General features: G+C 35.7%; 1 protein-coding gene and 1 pseudogene across 10 annotated transcripts in view; one reads left to right on the top strand and one right to left on the bottom strand.

Annotated features, from left to right (window-relative positions):
• The window catches only part of GK (glycerol kinase), a 63,652-nt gene that overhangs the window by 3,079 nt on the left and 34,731 nt on the right, over positions 1–25,842 (bottom strand). For 6 of the 10 annotated variants that reach the window (XM_036226769.1, XM_036226773.1, XM_036226772.1 and 3 more), the window contains 13 exons: positions 25,507–25,616; positions 24,963–25,029; positions 23,882–23,899; positions 22,139–22,174; positions 21,706–21,773; positions 16,872–16,914; positions 16,022–16,102; positions 5,949–6,027; positions 5,058–5,154; positions 4,248–4,332; positions 3,685–3,805; positions 3,428–3,571; positions 2,472–2,552 (listed from right to left, as the gene is read on the bottom strand). In XM_036226769.1, coding sequence (XP_036082662.1) covers positions 2,472–2,552; positions 3,428–3,571; positions 3,685–3,805; positions 4,248–4,332; positions 5,058–5,154; positions 5,949–6,027; positions 16,022–16,102; positions 16,872–16,914; positions 21,706–21,773; positions 22,139–22,174; positions 23,882–23,899; positions 24,963–25,029; positions 25,507–25,616 — 1,030 coding nt within the window. The remainder of the gene's footprint in view (positions 1–2,471; positions 2,553–3,427; positions 3,572–3,684; positions 3,806–4,247; positions 4,333–5,057; positions 5,155–5,948; positions 6,028–16,021; positions 16,103–16,871; positions 16,915–21,705; positions 21,774–22,138; positions 22,175–23,881; positions 23,900–24,962; positions 25,030–25,506; positions 25,617–25,842) is intronic. The other 4 variants (XM_036226770.1, XM_036226775.1, XM_016132221.2 and 1 more) reach the window with 1 other exon arrangement.
• On the top strand, positions 708–826 carry LOC118608185 (annotated as a pseudogene).

The following is a 25,842-nucleotide window of genomic DNA, read 5'->3' as shown; positions in this document are numbered from 1 at the left end:
ACATAATTACAATATTTGTGTTAAGAATCACATGATAGCAAAACAAAATAAGTTATAAAAATAGTATATTCATAAAAGCTAGCAAAGAGTTATTACTTCAAATCAAAAATATAATCAATATTGAAGGCTTATAATAATTAACAAACAATACAGATAGCATGCCACAAATAGCCAAGAACATAGTGCATATAGACCATAAGCCTTCCACTGGCAAAGCCAGAGAAAGCTGATGGAGAACACTTTTTGGGAGGCTGTTGATTTTAGCTTTCTCGATTCTTCCCCAAAAGATACTAAGTGAGCAATCCAATTGCCCCAAAATTCAAATTGTAAATCCTTTGGCCATCAGAGAAGAGTTTTATTAGTCTACTGAAAATAAATTTAAACCCCTATTGGTTTCATTTTTTTTTTAAATAGAAGTCAGTGTATAAGGAAATGTACATATTAATGTTACTCTAATTTGAAAACTAAATTGCATTAAATCTACTTTCTAAAATATTGCCTGAGGACATGGTTGCTTTGATGTTTTCTAACCTGAGTCTCGGGGGGAAAAAATTGAAAGAAAAAGGATATTAAGCTTAGTTAGGAGAAAAAAACAAAAGCTTCAAGTCAGACATCCAGGACTGAAAATACAGATGACAGTGATCTGCGGTAGTGGATGGTTCCAGAAGCTTCTCCTAAAAGCTGGACACTAATTAAAAGTAGTTGTAGTCTACGGCTATGCTACCCTGAATAAGCCTGATCCCGTCTGATCTCAGAAGCTATGCAGGGTCAGGCCTGGTTGATACTTGGATGGGAGACCACCTAGGAAGACCAGGTGCTGTAGGCGTAAAAAATAAAAAAAAGATTGTAAGCTGACAAAGTCCTTGCAATCTGTGAAGTCAGCCAAGGGTTGCCTTCCCTAAAAAAATTAAAATTTAAATGAATAAAAAGTGGTTCTAGGGGGTGGAAGTGGGGTGGAGGGAAAAGTGATTCTATGGTCACTTTGGGGTTGAAAAGCAGTTTATACGTCATTTATAAACTCTTCTTCATTAGAGTATATGCTTCAATTTATTATTGGCCATTGTTCCATTCATTATGTGACAAATCTTATATTTAGCAAAGAATTAAAATATTATACCATATTAAACATGTTTAAGGTTGTTTAAATATGGAAGGCATATAACTGAAACTAATGTAAAATGATATTGAATGTCAACTCTAATTTAAAAAAGTTGGTAATCACACAATAGAATATATAGATGTCAAATTGTAATGTACACCTGAAAATTATAATTATATTAACCAATGTTACCCCAATAAACTTAAAAGAAAGAAAAAAAAGAGCTATCAAGCTGTGAGAAGACATGGAGGAAACTTAAATGCACATTACCAAATGAAAAAAGCCAATTGAAAATCCTACATACTATATGATTCCAATTACGTTATATTCTGGAAAAGGCAAAACTATGAAGACAGTAAAAAGATGAGTAGTTACTAGGTGCTGTGGAAGGTGGGGTGGAGGGATGAACAGACAGAGCACAGAGGATTTTTAGGGCAGTAATAATACTATATATGATATCATAATGATAGGTACATGTTGTACATTTGTCCAAATTCATAGGATGTACAATGCCAAGAGTAAAACATAATATAAACTATGAACTTTGGGTGATTATGATGTTCATCAGTTGGAACGAATGTACCACTCTGGTGGGGGATGTTTATAATGGAGAAGGCTACGCGTGTGGTACAGGGGGTGTATGGGAACTCTCTATACATTTCCCTCAATTTTGCTGTGAACGTCAAACCATTTTTTTTTTAAATGGAGTCTTAATTTTTAAAAAGCATGAAAGGCATATTAAAGGCAGTGTAAGGTGAAATGGTTAACTTATGCTGAATATCTTTCCACCTAAGTGATTTAAAAATACAGTCCTCTGTTTTCTTGAAGAGCGTTTCCAAATCTATTATGATACTTCAAATTTACTATTTTGGTACATATCTTGCTCTGATGCCAATGAATGCTCATAATGTACACTTGATAAGAATTTGGAATCAGCCTAAGAAGTAGCAAAATATAATTTGAAATTAATAGAGCTTTTGGTTGGTTCAGCTTATGAAGATGGCCATCCAAAAAGGTAAAGTAAGACATTAAGGAGAGAAAATAAAAAAGACAGTAGCTGATTTTTTTTCATTAAGAAGAAACCAGAAATAAAAGAGGAAACTAGAAATAATTTTACTTTTAGAAAACTAAGCTATAAATTGAAGTAATAGGAATAGACTAATAAGAAAGATATGGCAGGACGTATGTATGGCAACCTGATAATTTACATTTTATCTTTAGAACTTTCAAGTGTATTCAAAATGTTAGAAACTCTGGATATATAATAATGCTTTTCTTGAGAGCAGCCTTGCTATGTATAAATGATCAGATACTTAAATAAGCTATTGGACATACTAAGACAAAGTGGCACTAATAATAAAAACATTGTTACCACTTTCTGCAGACTGAGTTGTAACCCAACCCATTGACTTCATCACAGCTTTCTTCCAGGTAGAATAACGAATTTCACTTTCTAGAAATAGAAGATAAGAAAAACACACACACATGAAAGATAGTTGACTGAGATGTTCTAAGAGCCATACTCAGGCTCACTCAGCGTTCTTGACAAATTATTACACGTATTAAACTGATGTGGGGCTTTACCAGGACTCAGATTTGGAAGAATATGGTTGCTACTGATGGCCACTGAGTGGGAGAAAAGTCAGCTTGGAAATTTGGAGGGGAAATTCAGCATGGTCTGCAGGGTGATAATGACAGGAGAATGGGATACAGGCTATCTGCTAAGACGAGGCCATTTGCAAACAAGTGATGATGAATTAGAAAGAGGAATCTCATTTAATCTGATTTCTCTTTTTCTTGGGTGGGGGTGGTGCTTGAGAAACAAGGAGGGGTATGCTATAATGTGAAAAGACTAGAAGGAGAATTATTTTTGGTCTGGCCAAAGGATTTAAGAAGTATTGATTTCTTAAAAGATTCAAATTGCATTCCTGTGAGACAGGATTTCTTTAAGATGGAAGTCCACAATAAGAGGACTAAAAAAAAATGGGCACTGGGGTGTCCACACACACACTGCACTGCATTCCTAACGATAAGGAACATGTATGAAGCTACCCTTCCTTCAAGCCTCCCAGTCTTTCCATAACACCCAAAGGCTGCAACTCCTGTGAGACAATAAAAATGTGATTCTAGAAGTTTCTTTAAATGAGGAACTATCTCTGTCATCCACACTCATTCAGTGTAGCCTAATATGCTCAGTAGCCAAACCTGAAATGGTAGTATTTGCTATTGTACTTAGTTCCTTAACTTTTGAATAAACAGAAAGGCAAGCTCTCTCTCGCTGAGGTGCTTTCACAGTATACCATGAAAAGTTTCATTCTTTAAATGTACCCTCAGCGTTGATCTGGGGTTCAAACCGCTCCATTGTGACGGCTGACAAATCTTCGGGTTCGAGACTCCAAACACCGACCCCTTCTGCAGCCCCTGCTGCCATGGCAGCTCCCAGGGCAGTTGTTTCCGGCATTGAGGGCTTCACTGAGGGGAGAGAGCTACGTCAATATCCTTGAATTTTTTTACATATGCCTAAAAAACTAGTTCTTCCATAAGAAACTTACTCTCAGAATTTAAAGAAACGAACGCTTACTAACCTACTGGGATATACAGAATGTCTGCTTGTAGCTGCATGAGAATTTTGTTGTTGGTCATTCCTCCATCGACCTGTAGATGACTGAGTGGAATTCCACAGTCACGGTTCATGGCATCCAAAATCTTAGATAAACCAAGGTAATGAACATAATTACAATCTTCTACTCAAAAAGCTTCCCAAAGCCTACAGAATAAAATCGAGAAGCCTTCCCTGGTCTGGTCACAACCATCCTTTTCTCTTCCTATGCCTCTGTACTCACCCTCAAATCCAGGCAAACCAAAGGACTCTATTTTATACCTGGGGTTCAATGCCTATGTTAGTGCTATTCCCTTTGCCTAATATGTTCCCCTCAGCATCCCCCAACCACAAGATGCCCAGTGCCTGGCAAAAGACAGGAACTTAGAAGGTAATGCCAGATGGAAAAATGACAAAAACTGACATTTATTACATTAGTGTTTAGCTGGGGTTCAATTTTTAAGTATTTAATAAATTTCTGACATTCATATATGATTTAAGAATGATAAAAACAGATTAAGTATAAAAAAACAAGTTCATATTTATTACCTCTCGGGTTTGGAAACACACAGCTTCTAAGGCAGCAAAGGCAACATGGCATTTATTGGTGAACTGAGTGAGCCCACAGATGATTCTAAAAATACAGATTTTTAAGGTTAGAGTGATAAGCATGATAAGAAACGAGTCATCAAGCTGAAATGGCCTGAATATGGAAAGGTTGAATTTTGTAGAAATGTGCAGGAGAAAAAAAAATAGACATTAAAAAAAACTGGACATAAATATTTAGTTGGGAAAGTCCTTACATCCACACATGAAAAAGTTCATGATCTATCTGAATAGATGACACAAATATAAAACCAAATCAGTATTCATCTACAGCAGCAGTCCCCAACCTTTTTGGTACCAGAGACTGGTGCGCCTATGAGAATCTAATGCCTGATGATCTGAGGTGGAGCTGAGGCGGTGATACTAGCGCTGAGGAGCGGCTGCAAATACAGATGAAGCTTCGCTCGCTCGACCACCGCTCACCTCCTGCTGTGAGGTCCAGTTCCTAACAGGCCACTGACCGGTACCGGTCCATGGCCTGGTGGTTGGGGACGCTGATCTAGATGACGTCCCTTTAATACGTAACTTCCAGAAGCCTTGAAGATAAAATATAATGACACTATCATGAATATGGACATGGTGGGTGCCTATTGTCAGATGATTTATAACTTCTTGAAGTTTAAAGGTTATAAAATTGTACTCTCCAAATAGAAAAGGTTTTCTCTACTCATATAATCATATGAAAATAGATAGGAAACTATTAACTAATAAGTTATTAGATCCACAAAAGCATACCTTATTTTTAATTCTTACCCTCTGGCACTGGGCTCCCAGTAAGGTGCATATAACCCTGAAAACGCTGGGACGAAATAGCAGCCATAAGAAGTACCTACTTCTTTAGCAAGTTTTTCTAACATTAAAAAAAGAAAAAAACAAAAATCACTCCAATATATTCTACTTACTTTAGTAAGTAAACACATCTATTTAAAAATTGAGGACAGGGCTTTTGGTTTCCTATTCATTACCACAGAAAAATGTTCCTAATTGTAGTATGCTAGGGGCAACAAAAACAAATTTCCCTATATTGAATGCCACCACTGAAGTGGAACCCAGCTCAAGAAATAAGGAATTAGATTAGTTTTGTTAAGGTATTTTAGTTCATTTCCACTATTTTTAAGATTGCTGACAAAAAGATGAAGTGGCCTCCATAGCATCCCGAATCAGAAATGTGTTTCGGATTATCTCACCTTCAGGCAAAATTAAACAAGTTAGATAAAAGAGTGGATAGGTGAGTTCAAAATAATTATCCATTAACTGAAAATAGCCATATTAATACTTAAATTATAGGTACTGAAGTTTTAATGCTCACTCTAACCTAAGAGTTAAAGCTCTTTCTCATCAGATAAATTTAACTGGACTGCTTTACCTGCAGATTCTGGCATTCTTTGGTGTTCAATTTTATACTTGGGTAATTTTTATATCCTCCCTTGCCAGTTTATTAATAACCACCACTAAATATGTCAATTCATTGTTTTATAAATCTTCACAAAAAAGTCAGTCTTTTATATATAAATCAAACTCATAATAGGGATACATATAATTTAATATTGTATGGGGGGGCAAAAGCACAAGTACTAATAGATTTCAAAGGTAAAATATTAACATCTTTCATTATTTAGATTCTAACCCTTTGTGAGAACATACCGATTTCCTCTGAGGTCTTGATAATTCCAAGATTGTCTCTAAGCCAGCGAATAACAGCACCAGCTATAGCTACAGAACCCTATGGAAGAAAAAGGAATCCAAAAGAATATATATGTTATCACTATAGGAAGTTTTATTGAGTATATTCTCTGTGCATGATACTACCAGATGGATAAAGTTCAAAAAGTTCAGCTTTGGGATTTCTACAAATGTCATAAACTAGTTCTTCTAATACAAACATAGTTTTATCTAGTTCATTATAGAAGTTTTCCATGAGACAGGGAAAAGAGAGCCCTCCAGTACACTATTTGGCCTGTCCGCATAGGTGGACATCAATGTGTTCAGCTGTCTGCTTCTCGTACAATTAATTGTTCTATCTGTTGTTAAGCTACTGAGGTATATTATCACCAAGAATATATTCTCAGCTTATCCACAAAGCTATTGGGAGAGGACACATTAAAAGGTTTTTTCAAGTCCATTTCCCATATGTAACAGTTAACAGCAACAACAAAAAAGTTAGCAAAGAACCTAACTACAAAATAATAAAGTAGTTATTCTTTATAACAATATTGCCAAGGCATGGGGTTAGGCTGTGGCAATAAGAAAACATGTGATTTGGGGTGAGTTTGAGGTCTAGTTTTTTTCCCCCCCTTTGACTCCCCTCCCCCAATTTCTACCCCTGACCTATGGATGTTGTCATCTTCCTCTTAAGAACTGGATCTCTAAAGGCGGGATGTCTCCCCCCCCCACATACACATGCAGCACGCATGCCAGGATCTGGCACACCTGGGGGTCCTGGTCCATGACTCTACCTGGGATGCAAACCCAGGACTTCTGCGTGTAAAGCAGACATGCTAACCACTACACTATGGAGCCACCCCTGAGGTCTACTTCTTAACTACTGTGATCTTAGGCAAATTAGTTCAGCTTTCTGAGCCTCTATTTCTTCACCCATAAAATGGTGGTGACTGTAACAACACCTACCTAAACAAATGGCTATGAGGCTCAATGTGAGAATATACGGGAAGGTTATTATTGAATGTAACTATTAGCTTCATTAATATTTTAAGTGTTAAAAGTTTTCACTGATTGATGAATGGATAAATAAAATGCAGTATATCCACATAATGGAATATTTGGCCACGAAAAGGAATAAAATCTCACCACAACTTGGATGAACCTTGAAAATATGTGAAGTGAAAGAAGCCAGTTGCAAAAGACCATATATTGTATGATTCCATTTACACAAAATTTCCAGAATTAGCAAATCCATAAAGACAAAGAGTAGATTAGTAGTTGCCTAGGATTGGGGTGATGAAAATGTGCTAAAGTTAGATTGTGGATGGTTGCATGACTGAATATACTAAAAAACATTGAATTATATACTTTAAAAGGGTATATCATGTGATATGTGAATTATATCTCAATAAAGCTGTTATTAAAAAAAAGACATGAGGGGGCCTTTGAGCCACACTTCTCTTGCTCAGGCTCACTTTTACTTCTGGAAGTGTACTATCGCTTCTAATAAAGCTATTCTTTTCTGTTATAAAAAAAAAAGACATGAGGGCAAAAAAATACTAGCACAATCCATTAGAAATTCCAAAAAAGGTTTTTTGTTCTGATGTTTCATTCACATAAATTATTAATGTAAAGTACAGGTATTATTAAGTGTAGGAAGCGAAATGTTTATTTGTTGCCTATATCCATATTCCCGATTCAATGAACTGACTTATAAATGGTCACCCCTTCTTGCTGTCAGTTTTCAGAATGTAAAGGAACCAGAAGCTGAATATGTTGATACATTCTATCATTCATAATTTCCGTAAGAACAAGTCACTATACGTTAGTGCAAAGCTGCAGACCACTGCAATTGTTCACTTATACAGTGGCCCGTTAGCTGTAAAAAGTTATTTAAGGAAGAGATTTGACATCACTGTACAAATATAACCAGGCTTTAAAAATGAGACAAAGAAAATTTAACAAATACTTTATAAGAGACTCTGACACAATCTCCCCGCCACCCCAAATAAGTCCTTATTACACTTCCTAACTTTGGTATGTTACGTATTTAGGTATTTAGTGGGACCATCAGGGAGAAGTAAATTTTTTGCTAAAAGCGATTTAGAATTTTACTCTTAAATTTGCTTTGGAAGCAAGCACTTCAGAGATAGTGATTATCAAAAACTAATAAAAGTGTAGGGTTTTCTAGACCAGTGCTGTCCAATAGAAATATAATGTAAGCCTCATATCTAATTTAGATTTTCTAGTTACCATATTAAAAAAGTAAAAAGAAAACAGGTTAAATTAATTGTAATATGTTGTTTAACCCAACATATTAAATATATTATCAGTGCAACACGTAATCAATATAAAAATTATTGAGATATTTTATATATTTTTTTGTAGTAAGTCTTCAAAATTGGGTATCTACTTTACACTCACAGCACATCTCAATTCAGACAAGCCACGTTTCAAGTGCTCAATAGCCACATGTGGGCAGTGGCTGCCATATTGGATAGTACAGTTCTAGATCTAATTGAAAAACAAAAAAACAAAAACAGATGTCAATTCTCCTTATACTCTCAACAAGACACTGACCTGAAATGGCATCTAACCAAGAAATGTGTATATTTTCAATAGTTTTAGGTGAGCGAACTATGCATTTTAAAAAGCCATGTTCTAGAAGTCTAGTGAGTGAGTTTGTGGCCATTGGCTAGTGAAACTATATTTTTGGAACCAAATGCTGATGTTCTTCACTTCCATCAATAAGGGCAGGATATTATATGCTTGGACATTTTTTTGAGAGGAAGCAACATGGTTTTAGTAAAAGGAAAATTGAGGTTTTAATTATAGGTAACTGGTTGAAAACCAGAGGGCATTATTTATATTCAAATGAGAAAAAAAAATATACAAAGCCACTGTCAAAGCTCCAGAAGAAAATTATTTTAAATTGGGTCATCAGAAGTGTACAGGAGTGTTTTGTTTAGACTGAAGAAATAAATTCAATATAAGAAAATAAAAGGTAGGTTAAAAACATTGATGTGAAAGAAGTAATAATTTTGGTATCAAGATATAATACATGGTATAAATTAGCTTTAAAAAAACTAATAAAAATGAGAGAAACCTCCAAATTCTCAAAAAATATGATCTTCTGAAGTCAGAGTCAGGAGATAAAGTGGAAAATGATATGATACTTTGAAAATGGGTAGGAAAAAGAGTACAGGAATGGAAGCCTAAAATGATAGAAGATGACTGTGTACTTGCTATCAAATAAGTTATTGTCAATTATATCCTAAATAAAGCTCTAATAATTCAGCATGTTATCTACAAATAAAAATCGACACTTGTTCCAATTCATGACTTTCTGGGAAAGGTGCACACGAGCCTAATAGTTCTACTCTAAGAAGGACAAAATAGAAGTGAGAGAGTATAAAGAAGAATAAATTAAATAATAACAACAACAAGAAGAAATTATTTAAAACTAGATACATAGCCTGGAAAGCAAAAGGCTAAGAAACAGGCTATGGAAAGATTGGATTAAAAATAATCAAGTTGATTTAATGTAATGTTATAGCAAGGAAATATACTCTTCCTCAAAACTTCTTTGACGAGAATGTCACTGCCATGAACAGTATTGGGATAAAGTAGATATTTCAGGATGCAGTGGAATTGTATCTTACAAGGCAGTTATGGTTAAAATTAGTAGGTGTGGAAAAAAAGTATGTAAAATTAAGATTATCATTAAAATACTTAAAATCATCCATTAGGCACAGTAAACATAGTTTTGTGTATGCTACAGTAGAATCTCCGCAAATATGATTTAGACTGTACTTCATTTGTATAAGATTACAAATGCAAAATCTAACTCAATAGCATTTTTTAATTGTATAGAAAAGAAAAAAAACACAGCTGAATTGGGGGAGTATTATTTTTGAAGTGTAATTGATATCATTAATACTTCAGTAAGAAGTGAGGTAATTAGTATTAAAAGCATTTATTTCTCAGAAAGTGTATTTTCCAAGAAAGTGCATTACAAAAGTCCATAAACAATGCTTACAGGCTGTGGCAGACAGATTCTTAACTAAGGTGGTCCCCAAATTCTCTGCCCCCTGTTGTTCATGCCCTTATGTGTTTCCCTCCCCTTGAGCATAGTGGGACGAATCACTTGCTTCTAACCAATAGCACACATCAAAGGTGATGGGATGTACGTGATGATATGTATGTAATTATGCTGTATAAAAATATCGAGCCTGTTTTCTGGATTCCCTCCCTTGATTGTTTTGGGAAAGCAGAAGGCCATGCTAGCAGTCTTCAGGTAGAAAGAAAACTGTAGGTGGCCTCTGGGAACAGAAGGCAGCCTCTGGCTGACAGCTAGTAAGGAAATGAAGTCCTCACTCCTACAACTGCAAAGAATTGAATTCAGCCAATAACCTGGGTGAGTCTGGAAGCCCTCATGCAAACACATCCATAGCAAACACTTTGACTGCAGCCTGAGCAGAGGACTCAGCTAAGCTGCGCCTGGACTCCTAATCCATGGAAACTGTCAGATAATAAATGAGCACAGTTTTAAGCCACTTACATTTGTGGTAATATCGTTACACAGCAATAGTTAACTAATACATAGGCTTATTCCTAAACTGGACTAGCTGGCTCAAGAGGGATGAAAAACTCTTAAAAAGAAAATCTTAACACTATAATTACAAATCATATCAGAGAGAAGATGGAAGAAAGGACATTTAAAGAAACCAATGGGGGGATATAGGGAACCCTTTTTGAAGCCCATATTTAAATAGACAAAATGTTATAACATAGGATTTGGTATATAAACAGTATTTATTGAGTGTCTACTGCATATTGGCCTGATAGGATGGCGTGGTGAACAAGGCAAATACCCTGGCCTCAGGGAATTTATATACTAGTGATGGAATACAGATCATGGAAGTCTCAAATCCTAAGTAAGCTCATGTTCATAATCATATTAAAGGCCCCCAAAAGATTCTACTTTGTAAAATAATATTTGAAAAAAACGAAAAGGAAAGGGTGAAACATAGCTTTGGGAAGATAGCACTATTAAAAGATGACAGAAAGAAAGCCCTATTTTGCTTCAGTCTCTTTTAACACTAAGAAAAAATTTGCAACTAGAAAGAGTGGGACAAATTTAAGCAGCCAAATACGTGTTTAAAGTCTCATAACAACTGAAGGATCATGTGTCCCAATTCCTTTTTTACTGAGAATGAAACTAGGAACTGAGAGATGTTAAAATGCTAGGCCTAGATGAATCACATGCCAGCGGTAAAGAGAGAATAAAAGAATTCTCTTGGTGATGAAAAAGAGATATGTGTTCACATCAACAGAGATGGTGATTTTGCACTTTAAAAATCTCCTCTGTTCTAAACACAGAGGATCACAGGCAAAATGTAAAAAGAGAAAATTGAAACAACACATGGTGACTCAAATACAGAATAGCATCGATGTGGACAGAAAGAGAAGTGCATGACTGAGCAGGACTTGAAGCCACAGCACGATGGGTTCTGATTCATTTTTCTCCTGTATCAGGAAGTAAGAGTGGTGGCCAGAAACTGGCTCCTTCAGAGAGGACAGGGATCAACATGTTTTGCATAAGATAAGGAATAGAATCAGCTTCAGTGCTTGAAGCCAGAGGCTAGGTGGCGCTCTCCCACCAGTGTAGTGATGCTCGAAAGCGAGCAACTGTCTACTTGCTGACTAAGGAAGGCCACGGCTTCATGGAAGATGAGATTGGATGTGAAAATTCCAAAATACAAGAAGAAATCTATTAAGACAAACAAAACTTAACAGCAAGAATAAAATTCACTCCAGTCTGACAAAGACTTTAAAATAAGTATGTGCTAAAAGAATCCAAAGAGATAGATTAAGGTACAATTTCCATTAAAAAAATCCATAAAATTAAGAAAAGAAAAATAAAACAAACTCTAGTGGATATGAAAAATAACCAATTAAAAATCCTAGAAAGGAAATTACTGAGTGAAATTTAAAAATGTGATATATATAAACTGTATAATAGACAGAAATGATGAGGAAATTAGTGTCCCCATACACTGTTGATGGTGTTTTAATATTGTAATAGAAAAAAATAAAAGAACAGTTATATTTAACAACATGGATGGATCTCACAGCTATAGTTGACTGAAAGAAGCCAGATCAAAGAACACATACTCTATGACTCAGTCTCTCTTGCTTTCTCTCTGTTTTTAATATATAAAGTGTTAAAAACGTGCAAAACTAAACTCTGGTGTTTAGGGTTGCAGACATTAAGTGTTAGCTGGCACTATAAAAAAAGGTAAGGAAGTGATTATAATAAAAGTAAGGGCAGTTGTTGCCTTGGGGGAGGGCAGGAGGCTGTGGTTGGGAGGGGAACCTATAGAGTTTCTGAGTGTTAACAATATTCTGTTTCCTGACCTGGTAAGGTTCCATGGGTCTCCTCTTTATAATTGGCTAAGCTGTACACTGATATTTTATGCATTTTTGTATGTATCTTATATTTCACAATAAAAAAGAGTTTTGTTTTGTTGTCTTGGTTTTAAAGAGAGAATTTGGAAAGATTAGGTAAATATTGAGAAACTTACCAGGAATGCAACACATAAAAACAGAGATTGAAAAAATATAGAAGGCAGTTAAGAGACAGGGAGGGTGAATTGAAAGGTTTCAATATCCAAACAATAACAATTACAGATGAGAACGGAGGTAATGGCAGAGAAGCACTATTTGAAGAGATAATTGCTGAGACTTCTCCAGAACTAAAGACAGACTTGTATCAAAGCACGTAAGAAGGTAAGTATAAATAAATCCCAACCCAGGCACATCCTAGTAAAACTACTGAATATCAATGACAAGGAGATAATGTTAAAAGCTCCCAGACAATAAATAAGATTATCTACAAGGAACCACAGATCAGAAGCGAGGAGGCCTCATTAACATCAAAAATGGCCAGAAAGGAGGTAGGAAAAACAACTGTTAATCTAATATTTTTTTTACCCACCCTGGAGAGAGGGCAAAATTAAGGTACACCTAAAAAGAATAGGCTTACTACCCCAGACTCTTGCTAAAAGAACTGTGAAAGGATGCCCCGCCCCAGCAAGGGACAACTAGAGGTGGGGGCATAAAAGGTGAGGGACCAAAGAAATGACACCAGATACAGAAATTGATAAAATAAGTCAATAAACATTATTTACTATTGACTGACAAGAGAATAGTACTAATTATTGTATGTTTAAGAAAAAGGGAAAATGAAAACTTTAAATGCAATAACCTGATTGCTGGTAAAGGTGGTGGAGGTAACGTATTAGAGGTGTTCATTATGGCTGGGAGGTTAAAAATACAAAACTATAAGTATTCTCAGGAAAATATGTAATTAAATAATACTTTCAAAATTTAAAGGTACCGCAAAAGGAAAAAATGCAAAACAACAAAAAAATTAGAAATGCATTTTGTTGCTTCCAAATTAGCAGAGGGAAAATGAAAGAAGACTAAAAACCAAGATGGATAGCTATAGTTTCAGTTTTTAAAAAGGGTAAAAAGTAAAATTTTAATACCTCAGATTGCTGAGTCTAACAACCATCTGTCAAAGAAATGAGTATTAAATATATGCTTTGTAAACAGTTACAGAAAAAAAGGAAGCAGTGTGACCAAGTGCAATTAGCATGATTTTACTGAGAAAAAGTTTTACCAATCTAGCTTTATTCCCTGCCCTCTTTTCTTGATTTGGTTTACTTTTAAAAAAATGTTTGTTAATTTAAATAATTATAAAATATGGAAAAGAAAAAAATCCTATCTACTATTATTAATATATTAATGTGCCTATGTATGTTATGGCTGAGTTGCTAGGTTAGTAAACTAAGGACATGACATATGTAACATGCAATGAAAAGAAAGAACAATGAACTTGGTAGATTGGAACCCTGAATATATCCATATTGACAAGGAAGGAGATAGCACAGTGGGGTGGCCTAGGCATCAAGACTTTGAAGTCCAGTCATCTAGATTTGCATCCTGGGTTGGCTACTTACTAGCTGTCAAAAGTTACCTTGGCCAAGTAAACTCCATCCAATTTTACTTATCTACTCTCAGATCGGTGTGTAAAACAAGAGGACAGCAGGGTGTAGTGAAGCCCGTCATCATCTAATCCACTGTCCCTCTCAGCTTTAACGTTTTATGAATCTAAATAAAATTACATGAATTGAAACAAAATCACAAAGCACATGCTTGTTAAGTCTCCAGATGAGACAAGACTGGAAAAGTATAAAGAGTGACAAAGAATTCAGACGGTGTCAGAATAGGCTGAAATCACTTTTGTCATGTTTAACAGGAAGAAACAAAGACCTAAATTTAGATTGACAAAAGGTCTTCCATGTAAATACAGAATGGAGCAGACTTGACTTGACAGTGACTCATCTGAAGAAAAGCTAAATATTTTAACTTGTGCTCCTGAAGCCAGTGATATGAAGGGGTTATTAGACTAAATTAATGAACTCTCAGGCTAGAGTAGCCAAAGCAATGTTTATGGTCAGAGACGCCCAAATCGCACAGGTCAGATTGCATGTAGAATATTCTATCCCATTCTGGAAGACATTGGCAAATTGGAATGCATCTAATGAAGGGAGTCCAGAACTAAAAAGCATCAAGAAAACATATGACATCAGGGCACTGGAAAAGTTTATCCTGGAGTAGGAAGGCCCAGAAAAACTGATAGTTGCCTCTCAGTATTTGAATGCTTTTGACAGCCGACCTATACCCAATGGTTGAGGTGTTAAGAAGCAGGTTTTGGTGCTTTCTTCAAAACATAAATTGGAAGACTATTGGTAAAAGATAGAAGAGAAGCTTTTCATATTGGGAGGGAAGTTAAGGCCAGATAACCTGTGTCCCTCAGGCCTTTTCCAAGTCTAAGGAACATATAATTGTAAACGACTGGTTGTCTCCATATAAGGAAAAAAAGAATAGCTTACTATTGTTATAGGCAACACATATTCAATGTGCCTAGTGCTGTACTAAGCACTTTCCATTGGGGCGGGGCAAGGGGGGGGCTTGTAGGAGTTTAAGTTCTGAGAAGAATTAAAATACCTTTAAAACACAGACCAAGTGTTTCACAAATGTTCTGATTAGCCACAGAAAAGGGGTTGAAATACACTAAAATTCCTCACGCTCTAGGCATAACTGATAAAATGTTTTAACTAGAAACAGAAGTCTAACACTTGCGACCAATTATTAGATACTCCAAGAAACAAGCCTCAATACGTTTTCAGATCAGTAGTATATTTGTAAATTACTAGGAAGCCATTTAAAATTAATTGTAAAGAGATGCTTTTAAGATTTTACTAAAAGAATACTGCTTCTTTGACTTTACAAATGAACGTTTCTAATATAAGCTCACCATGCCCATACACTTCGGATGACATATTTCTACTATAACTTGCAAAAATGTTTGAAACAAATGCTTCCAGTGAAAAATGGCATAAATCTCTCCTCCCTTTCTTTCCCTCATCAAAATGTGACACAAACTTTATTTTTATGGGGAGACACATAAGGAGAGTCGTTCTGCCTTTTGGCGCCCAGTGGTTCTCTTTGGAACACCGGGACATTGTAGTTATACAAACAGATTTTTCAAGCTGAAAGAAATACTAGAGAACAAATCAATGCCTCAGTAAACTTTAGAAATAGAAAATATTACATTGCAAAGTAGCTAAGTAACTGCAAAGTGGTTCAGGCCCCACAATTAATTGGTAAAAGAACTGAGGGGTCATATATTCAAGGTCTCATGAGAGTCCGACCTCCAGTACAGTCCCATGTTCCTTCCAAATGTCAAGAAGAAAACTGACTTTCTTCAGTCCTATATATTAAGATTTACCAGAAAAGATGTTAGAAAACACTATGATTTTCTTTAGTTTTTTTGGTCACATATTTTTATTTTTTTATTGTTCCTTTTTATATTTTTTTTATTTTTATATTTTCAATTATAGTGACATTTGATGTTATTTTATTCCTTAGTTTTAAATGTTTGTCATATCATCCATTATCCATATTAATTGACAAGTACTCACTTCTAGCGCATAATATACTGGTTTGTCTCTGCCGAGTTTGTAAGCCACTGTAGTTAGAAGGCCATGATCAGAAAATACACACTGTAGGAAAGAGAAAAAGATTTCAGTAGTCAGGAAAAGAAAAAAAATAGCATATTCTTTAAAGCTAAAATAACCTAGGTATAAAACAATTCAATAAATGTAACAATTTAAAAAATAAATCTTAGTCAAAGTCACCAGTATTAAGAAAAATACACTTAAACAATATAAAAGTTTATCACTTGTTCCAAATTAGATTTGCATTAAGAATCTGACAAGGTCCTAGTATATGCATCCCACCAACACAAAAACACATATTAAATTCAAAGAACCTAGAATGGTTCTTAGAATCATTCAAATTTAGTGATTTTCATCATTTTTACTGAGCTCTTAATTAAATCCTCATAAAGATTAAATAAAAGCTGCAGGCTCAAAAGTAACAGCAAACAGTAATAGCAAACTATGCTCGAGCATTATTTACATGAAGTTAAAGAAGAATTTTTTCACTTGTTTTTTGTAGTGTTTTATTTTATTATTAGTTTCAAGTATACAATACTTTGGAGTTAGACATTTTTATAGTTTATAAACCGATCCCCCTAATTGCTCCTTCTCTCCTCTGGTTTTCCATGTAGCCAATATATTAATGCTAACTTTATTCCCTATGCTGTGCTCCCCATCCCCATGACCATCTATCAACTACTAATTTGTACTTCTTTAACCCTTCACCCCATTCTCCCAGCACCCTAACCCCTACTCCCCTCTGGCCATCACCAGATTATTCTCTGTATTTGAGTCTAACAATTTTTTCATTTAAAAAAAAAAAACAACCAACCTTACGGCCTGTATTACATAGTAGGAAACAGCCTGTTCCATACCTATTGGTAAGGGAAGAATGAACAGTATGTCAATTTTATTAAAATTAAGTGGTGAAACATTAATAATACGAATTATTTAAACTGACATATAGTACCAAAAAAAGTCATATTTAAGTCTTAGAAAAGTTCTAAAAGCTGACAAATATCAAATACTCTTTGTGGAATCATGTTTTAAAGATCAGTCTTTGTGGAAATCTTAATTGGAAAATGCAGGTATACTCTTCAGTGCTTAGTCAGTCATAGCCCATGGCTGTGTTTTTAAATATTACTGAATTACAGCAAATTCTTATTCAGTCACAGGTATGCCACCACTAAGCCACATGAAGCATTGTGACTAAGAGCCATTCACCAATGGGGCTGGCCAGCTTAGCTCTGTCATTAGCACAGTCATAAACAGAAATCCTGCTATCTTCTGGCACAAAGAGACGGCGAGGTACGGAGTCCAGGAATGTGTAGCTGGACCATTGGGGTGGCGGGGGGAGGGCACGAGTGGCAACAAGGGGAAGGTTATTTAAGGCCTAGCTTCCCCATTCTCTCAGCAGGATGAGGCATTCTGGCAGTGGTGGGAGAGTCGGGGTTAGGATGTAACATGGGTGCCACGGAAGAACTAAATTTATTGTATGGCAGCTTTATCAGCATAAGCTTCGGACTCTGCAACAAGTTTGGCATGTGGATGTGAGTGAGTAGTTTTGACTTGTGCCAGGTGGAAAAGCAGCCCAAATTGATATCAGTACGGGTCACGGGAAAATAGTTTTCAACTGAGTTGGCTATGACTGTCACCCTTGGCTTTCCACAAGCTGTCTCACCTGAGCTTGAGATTCCCTCCCCATGAACCCTGCTGTTATGCTCTGTGACATCCTGGTAGGTGGGAGAAGGGGCGCTGCTCAGTCTAGGGGTGGTGGAGGGACCTCAGCAGAAGCTACTACCAGTTAGCACTAACTCAACAGACCCCATCCGCTGCCTTGCTCTTGTGGAACAAACAAAGACCGAGGGCAATTTCTTTCCGATAAACATTTTTCCAGGCACCACTGTTCTGAATAGGACTTAGCTCAAGACATTCTCTCTCTTCTTACCCAAATATATTCTCAGCCTGCTTGATGGACAGCTGACACATTCAGGGAACATGGGATTAATAAATAACTCAGTTTTAAAAGATACCAGTCAAAATAACATTACATTTACAAATTAAAACATAAATCATTATACCTTTTTACTTCCATGACACTGAAAAAGCTATATATTTCGAGTTAATCTCCTTTAACAAATATTCTTAAAAATGGAAGTTAACGATCCATTTCATGCTTTTTTAAGGGAGAAATCTGTACCAATTTATCACCCATATAAACACTTTATATACTGAACAGTGGCACATAAGTACAAAATTGACACAAAGTAAATCTTTAAGTTAGTATGCTTAATAAGTAATTAGTGAGCATAGCAATGTATGAAGAGACTCCCTTGCTACATTGAGGCCACAGCTTTCAAAGTAGTACACAGGCAATTATTTTCCTCTTAAATTTTATTACTCTTTCTTAATTTTATTAATCTTTACTTTTATACGGAACTCATTCCACATTTCCAAATGTGTGTAACATATAGCCTACCAGTACCATGAACATTTCTCAAAAAGAAATTCTTCTACTTGGACCCGTTCCTTACTTTGGCTGATCTTACCAGTCATCCAACATATATGATACTTTCAGCATTTATATGGTCTATCTATCCTTTCTGAAGATTGTCCTGTGTTCAAACATCCCAAAAAGATGTCTGACTCTTCTAACCTCTACAGAAGTAAAGGTTGCTTGCTTTCCTTCATGGAGAAGTGTGCCCTGGCCAAAGCTGTGAAGGAGGTAAAAGGCCTCCTTTATTACACTTTCTGCTTCTGGGGAGAGGAGACATCTAAAGTTCTCTTTCTTACAAGCAAAATTGAATGTTTAAATAATCCACATCCATTCTAGAAAAATTAGAAAATGCAGATAAACCAAAATAAAAATTAGAATCACGCTAATATGTTACTCCACCCAGAAACAGAGATGGGCTTGCCACTCAATTCTGAACTATCGCTTTCTCCCTGCTGAGGTCTGGAGAGATTAACTGAATTCTCAGTCCCAATCTCTCCAATGTCCTAGGACTTAGTTCTGCCCATCACTTATCTATCTCCTGTTTATTTTACAGCTTCTATCTGCTTAGATGCCAAAGAAACATTCTCTGGTCTTGTTGTGATTAAAAATACAAACAAAATTCTCCAAACTTGGTATGATCCTGTTAACCTAACAAGTTATCTACTTTACTCACCATACCTGAATGATTATATTTTTGTAAAGTACATTCTGTCTTGCTGTCTCTATTTTTTTTTTACCTACCCACAATATCTATTTGACCATTTGCAACTTGGCTTCCATGTTGAGCATTCTACTAAAGCTTCATTCTTATAAGTCGCTACTGAAGACATAATTTCTATACACAATGATCTATTCTATTCTCAGCCTCCATGACCTTTTTGTAGTATTTTGCACTGCTGACCAAGCCTCCCTCTTAAATATCTTTACCTCAAGATTTCCACACTAATGAATAACTGCATTCTATTCTTCTGAATTCTCCATTCCTGTATCTCTTACTTCTCCTAAGTATCTCCTCTACCTGTATACTTTTTCTTGGTAATTTCGTCTTTTCCTATTGTTTCAAAAAATCATCTCTAAATAAGGTAAATTCAAAATCTTTACTTTTATACGGAACTCATCCCACATTTCCAAATGTGTGCAATATATAGCCTGCCAGTACCACGAACATTTCTCAAAAAGAAATTCTTCTACTTGGACCCGTTCCTTACTTAGGCTAATCTTAACCACTGGGCCCAGGTGACTAGACTTCATTGCTACTTCCTGTCTCTTGCCCCTCCGTGGTGCCATGGACATCCACCCACAGCTTCCCTCTCTGTTCCTATCTTTCTTATTAGTCCTTGCCCTTGTAGTGAGTATGCTGTAATGGCCTCCTCCATGGCCTCTTTGCATCTAGTCTCTCTTCACTTTGACCTAGGACTGTCATATTATTAAGGAACAGCTCCAAGTCGTCTCCGAACACCAGCTCGCAAAGCTTCAGAACTGTTCCATTGCCTATCAAGAAAAAACTCCTCACTCTGAAATTTAGGGCTTCACAACGTGAAGCCTGGCCTTACTTTCTACCACTTCTCCATCTTAATGTTCATATCTATAGTTTCTAAACAAAGTCTTCCATTCCTCTATCTGCATCTTTGTTCAGTGTTTTGTGCACTCGCCAACATCGCTCATTCCTCAAAACATCTCATTACTAACATAATCTTTTGTGATTTTTCTCCCCTCCATTAGAAACCCAACAGCCATACTTCAAAGTTTCTTATGGCATGGAAGTTCTGATTTATAATGTGATTAACTGTATATTTGTGTTCTTCTCCTCCAGGAAGAGAAATATGAGCCCAAAGATCTTATAATTTGCTATTTCCCTCCTCTGACCTGCAGTAGCTGCAGAGATTCTCAAGAAGCTCTCCTTTACTTAAATTCATTTGAGGACTTAGCTGATAATGCTTAAGAGGGAGGAGAGCAGAAAGAAAAATCGGGACATTTTATTGGGTATTGTGTTAAATACTTGACAAATAGAGATAGCATCTGACTTACTAGCATTAGAGTATCTGCCGAAGAGGAAAGGAGAGGGTGGTATAGCCCAGTTTTCTATCATTTCTCCTGACTCCCGATTTAGCTGCTTGGAATGTAGAAGTCAAAGAATATGTTTCTAGAACTGTGCTGACTCAGGCTCTCTTGACTGTGACCTCAGGATACCATGACTGGCAAAGAATTTTCATTACCTCCCCTGGCCCCCAAAAACTCTCACACTCTTGCATGAGAACTGCTGACCCTGCTAGATCACAAGAATGTTTAATCTAAAATGTTAGCTATTCCATTATTCACAAAAGAAGAATTCAGTTACCGAAGTTATACATTGATGGAAGACTTAACAAATCCTCAAGAAAAGAATAATTAAATATAGATAGTCTCTTGCTGGGTTTATTAATCTTGATCACACAGGGGACAGTAAAGTGTAGAGGTTAAGAGCCCCTGCTAAGATGAATAGGATGGATCTGGGTGCAAAGACTGCTTCTCTCGCTTACAGTTTAACCTCTCTAAGCATCTGTTTTCTCATCCTAAAGTGGAAGTAATCTTATTACTTTTAGATATGGGGCTTGTTACAGACTCTAAGTGTGTGAGTAGTAATGAGATGAGATTAGGAGAGAAAGGTACCAAATCTCTACTTGCATCATTCCTTTTGCTTCTTGTCAAAGGAGAAACTCCATATAATGGGGAGAAAGCAGTACCACCAGGATAGCATTGAAAAGCCCACAAAAATATGACTTTCTAGTTATAACTGAGAAAGTCTAGGGCAAGAATAATATGTTAAAATTGTAGTTGAAATCATCTTCTTCCTCCCCTCTGCTCAGCCCTCCCCTCTTCCCCACTAACATCCCCCAAAAAGGTATGAATACTTTACACTAAAAGGTAGTTTCTGGATGGAAAAAGGTATTAAATTTTATACATTAAGGTTTTCACAGGCCTCATCAGTGTGTTTATATATGACACAATGCATTTTATTTGAAGGAGATGAACAAAAACAGATGGCGGAAAATTTATATATTCCTATTGGAACTCTTAAGCTATTGATTTTCAAGCCCAGATGAACTTTAAAAGCCTTTCTTCATTTAAAGCACCAAAGGGAAAAACAAACAAGATGCCATTGGTTTTTAGGTCTGTCTCTTAAACTCACGTGTTTTTGGCTTGTCCATCCTGGAAGCACATTTGTCCCACCAATGCAGCAGACTGGTCTCCCAAACACTGAAAGTAGAAATGATAATAAAGAACACTGACTAAGATGATATTATTAACTTCCTTTTTGGAAGAGCCTAGGACTTATTTTTCCTTTTTTATTTGTCAAGGAATGAATTGATTTATGTTTTTGGCAATGCTTCCATTTGGCCATTTTCCCATTTGATAATACTTCTATGAGATGATAATTGTAGGAAGGAAGAGTTAGAGATAATTTATTCAAAAGATTCTCCATGTTCTCCGACCTCCTGCTAATTTTGCTGCTCTTACTTGTTTCCCAGTTTAGGAAGGGGCTGATGAAGAGATAGTGAGAAAGCCACAACATGGAAGGACTAGGGGCGGGTAGCTGGGAGATGTTTGGTGATGAAACTTACCCCAGATATTGGCACACCTTCCAAGGCTCCAGCTTTCTAATAAAAAAATTTAAAAAGGATTATGAATGATCACAAACTATTGGCTCTACTAACATAATTGCAACAGGAATGAACACGGATAGCAACATGCCAGAGCATGTGGGGCAGACAAGACAAAGCAAGTGCTTCAACTACATGAGTGGTTGAGAAACAGATATTAGAAGTATCCTAGAATGACAAGACAAGACATGACATTGGAGAATGAACATGAAACATTGGACTGGGAGTCAGGTGAGCTCTACCCCTGGTTAGTTAGTGTTAAGCCACTGAGCAGACCGCTGAGACTTCTCTATGCCTTGATTTGCTTATCTACAAAATGGGGCCTGGGCTACATGAACACTGAAGTCCATTAGCTCTTCGCTATTAATGCCATTACTAAGAAAAAACTAACACATCCTTAAAACGAACATATAAACAGCTACCAAATCAGCATGAAACTTATTTATTTTGAAAGGCTATATTTTACTAACTATTCTTTCTATCTAAACTGCTCTTAAGTAAGAAACACAACAGTGTTCAGGTATTGTGTACTAACTGTTCATAGCCAACATCATTCTTCAAGTTTAGATAAGCAAGAGTTAATTTATATCATGAATAGTGGTTTTTATTTTGATCAAGTATGGCCAGCATTCCAGGAAGAAAACAAGATTCAAGTGGCTGATGGTGTACTTTACCAAGAAAAAAAAATGTTTTTTTTAAAAAATACACCAACACAAAGCAACTTGTATTAAGGGATTAGGGGAAAGAAATGTGATCTCTGAAGTAGGTGTGCTGTACTAGGAAGAGCACCAAACAGAAGCTTTGGACCAGCAGTCATCTAGTCATTTGTGGGCCAGTCTTGGGCCTCTGAGAGCTCTGGCTCCCTATCTGTTAAAGTGAGGGTAAGAATAGAGGCCACCTTATATGTCTCTGATGATAAGGAAATAATAGCATATATGTAGAAACCCTTCACAAAATAGAAAACACCCTTAAATAGCAGATATTATGGCCTTTCTTCCATGCTTTCTTGTTAATTCAAGACCTGCTATTTTTATGTACTGGATGCATATTTAGAAAACTTGAACTTGAATATTAAGTGAAGGGTAAATTTCATAAAGGAAGGGCTGAAAGTGAACTAGTAGGAAACCTAGAAGCTATATACTTTAGTATATTTAAATGCTAAAAGATATCTTTGCTTCTACTATTGACTTTATCATTAAACTACCAGCAGGATCTACTATGTGCGGCCAGGCATGGGAAAGCGCTCCTTTTTCATGGGAATGGGTCTCTGGAGGATTCCTGGGAACTGTCCTCTGGTGAAGCATGCAGAAAAAGTGACAGTGCATTTCCAACTAACTGGTCTGAAAGGTTAGTCAAGATAGACTCCTAGGACATTTAAAAACTATACTTAATTTACTTATTATGCTAAAGCCCAAAGCACATTTGCAACTGTACTTTGTAATGGGGACATCAGAATTGCTCACGCCAGGAAACTACTTTTGTCTTTTATTTTGAAACATCATTCTCAGTCTCATGGGAAACTTAAAAACAAACAAATAAGATCAAGTTAAAAAAAACCCTAAAACTTGACTAGAGCTTATAATAATTCAAAGGGTCATGGAAATGCTAGATTAATCTGTTTGGTAAATGGAGTTCTGCTTGTTTAAAACTAAATGGAAATGCACTGTATCTTTGCGTAGCATAATTGGTGGGCAACCTACTCACCAGGCTATGAGAGATTTTCTATAGTCAGCATGGGGGAAAAAGGGGAACAGAAGCATAATATTTTAAATGGAAGAGAAAACTAGGCCAGTTAAATATTTTTTCAACCATCCTCTGAAACCGTTTTTCAAGAATAGTTTTTTTCCCTCTGACCCAAGTCAGTTTGTAGATAGCTATAAAATCATCAAAGCACTTTTATTGTAGATAAGCAGTGGCTATTTAAAAATTCTATGTTGCCTTAAATGGCTTTATTATAAATGAAATATTTAAGAATTCTTGCTCAAGTTTTATCCAGAGCATGTAGTGTTCAACTCTGTTATTATTAACTCTATACATAGAGTTTCTAATATTTGCCATGAAATATCTAAATATTTTTTGCAATTTATCTTAGATGTATTCTTAAGTTTTATTATAAATTCAAGATTTTTGTGCTCAAACATCATTTCAGGTTCTCCTAGAGCTTTTAACCTCTGATGTGTAATCAGAGATATTCGATCTAAGCACTTTTTTTTTTTTGCTCAAACTACTTTTTCTCTAAGTTTCAATGAAAGCAATAGTAAAAATGTCCATTATGGAACTCAATTTAATTAGTAATCAGAAATCAGAAGCAGATTCTTTGCTTTCAGTTTCTTTGCTAAAATTTTACTCAGGCTGACCAAGAATCTAATATATAACATGGTTTGGCCATTAAAAGAGATTCAACAGGAGAAAAAACACCACTAAAAGGTGAAGAGACCCTCCTATAAATTAAAGGCAGACACCACAACTACTAAATAGTTATCTGGATTAAAAGAATTAAACTGACTCAAACATTCCTCTGCCACCCTCTGGAGTTAGTTATCACAGTTAATACTTCAAAAGCATAATACTCAAAGAAAAGCCAATTAAAGTTTATAAGATGTAAAGTCAATTGGTAAGAAAGGCTCTAAGATTTTTAAGTTATAACTATTTAAACAATATTAAATTCTTATTTTCCATATCACCAACAAAAATGTCACAACTCTCAAAACTATCAAACATTAACACAACTGAGTTTTAAATCCTGAATAGCAAAGTTTTTAAATTAAAAAAATTTTTTATATACCATTAGGCCATAGATCTCAGAGGAACTCCTGACATTTGGAAGAATTTTCATTGGAATATCAAAAAATCTGAAAAATAATAACATTGAGTATTTAATGCTATTTTAAGTAAATATCTGGAAACATTTATATGTATTTAAAAACAAAAAAATGTAAATAACTATTAGCAAATGGATGGATTTGAGTATAGAATTAAATAGTAACAAATAAATAAGCCAGCAGAAGAGTTGTATGACTAGAATTTTAACATTCTAATTTTATACAAACAAATCAATAATAAATAAAAAGCATGCAGAAACCAAAGTAGTTTTCTAAAGGAACCTAATCTTCATGGAGAATAATCAAGACAATTACTTAATTTGGCATGTTTAGTGTATGTGGAACAATAGTCTCTCTTAAAAGAATACACAACACAGACTTGTATACTGTAGTTGAAATACCAACAATTCAAGTTTGGTACTCCACTGACATCTTAAAAGAATAAGATTTAGGTTAAAAATAGGTAATGTACTTGGATAATTATTCTTAGGGGCAAACACGACTCACTCGCAGAGGTCTTTATCCCATTCCAAAGAATGAATGTTGAAAAGCATCGTCCTGCTTGCATTTGTTACGTCTGTACAGTGGACGCCTCCATTGGCTCCTCCTGTCAGACTCTAGACAGAATAAAAAGGAAATGTTAACTCTGTACTTATTTGCAATTTAATTTATATTTTGTCAAGGGCCATAATTGGCAGCAGAGCATATAAAGCAGGAGAATAGAACATTTCAATTACTTAATTATCTAGTTTCCAGCAGTGTCCAATAGAAAATATAATGTGAGCTACATTTGTAAACTTAAAAATTATTAATAGTTACATTTAAAATGTATAAAGCAGGTGA

Source organism: Rousettus aegyptiacus, unplaced genomic scaffold (genome assembly GCF_014176215.1).
Source record: "Rousettus aegyptiacus isolate mRouAeg1 unplaced genomic scaffold, mRouAeg1.p scaffold_m13_p_9, whole genome shotgun sequence".
Classification (NCBI taxonomy): Eukaryota; Metazoa; Chordata; class Mammalia; order Chiroptera; family Pteropodidae; genus Rousettus; species Rousettus aegyptiacus.
Note: the sequence above shows the minus strand (reverse complement) of the source record. Positions and strands in the feature narration are given on the sequence as shown.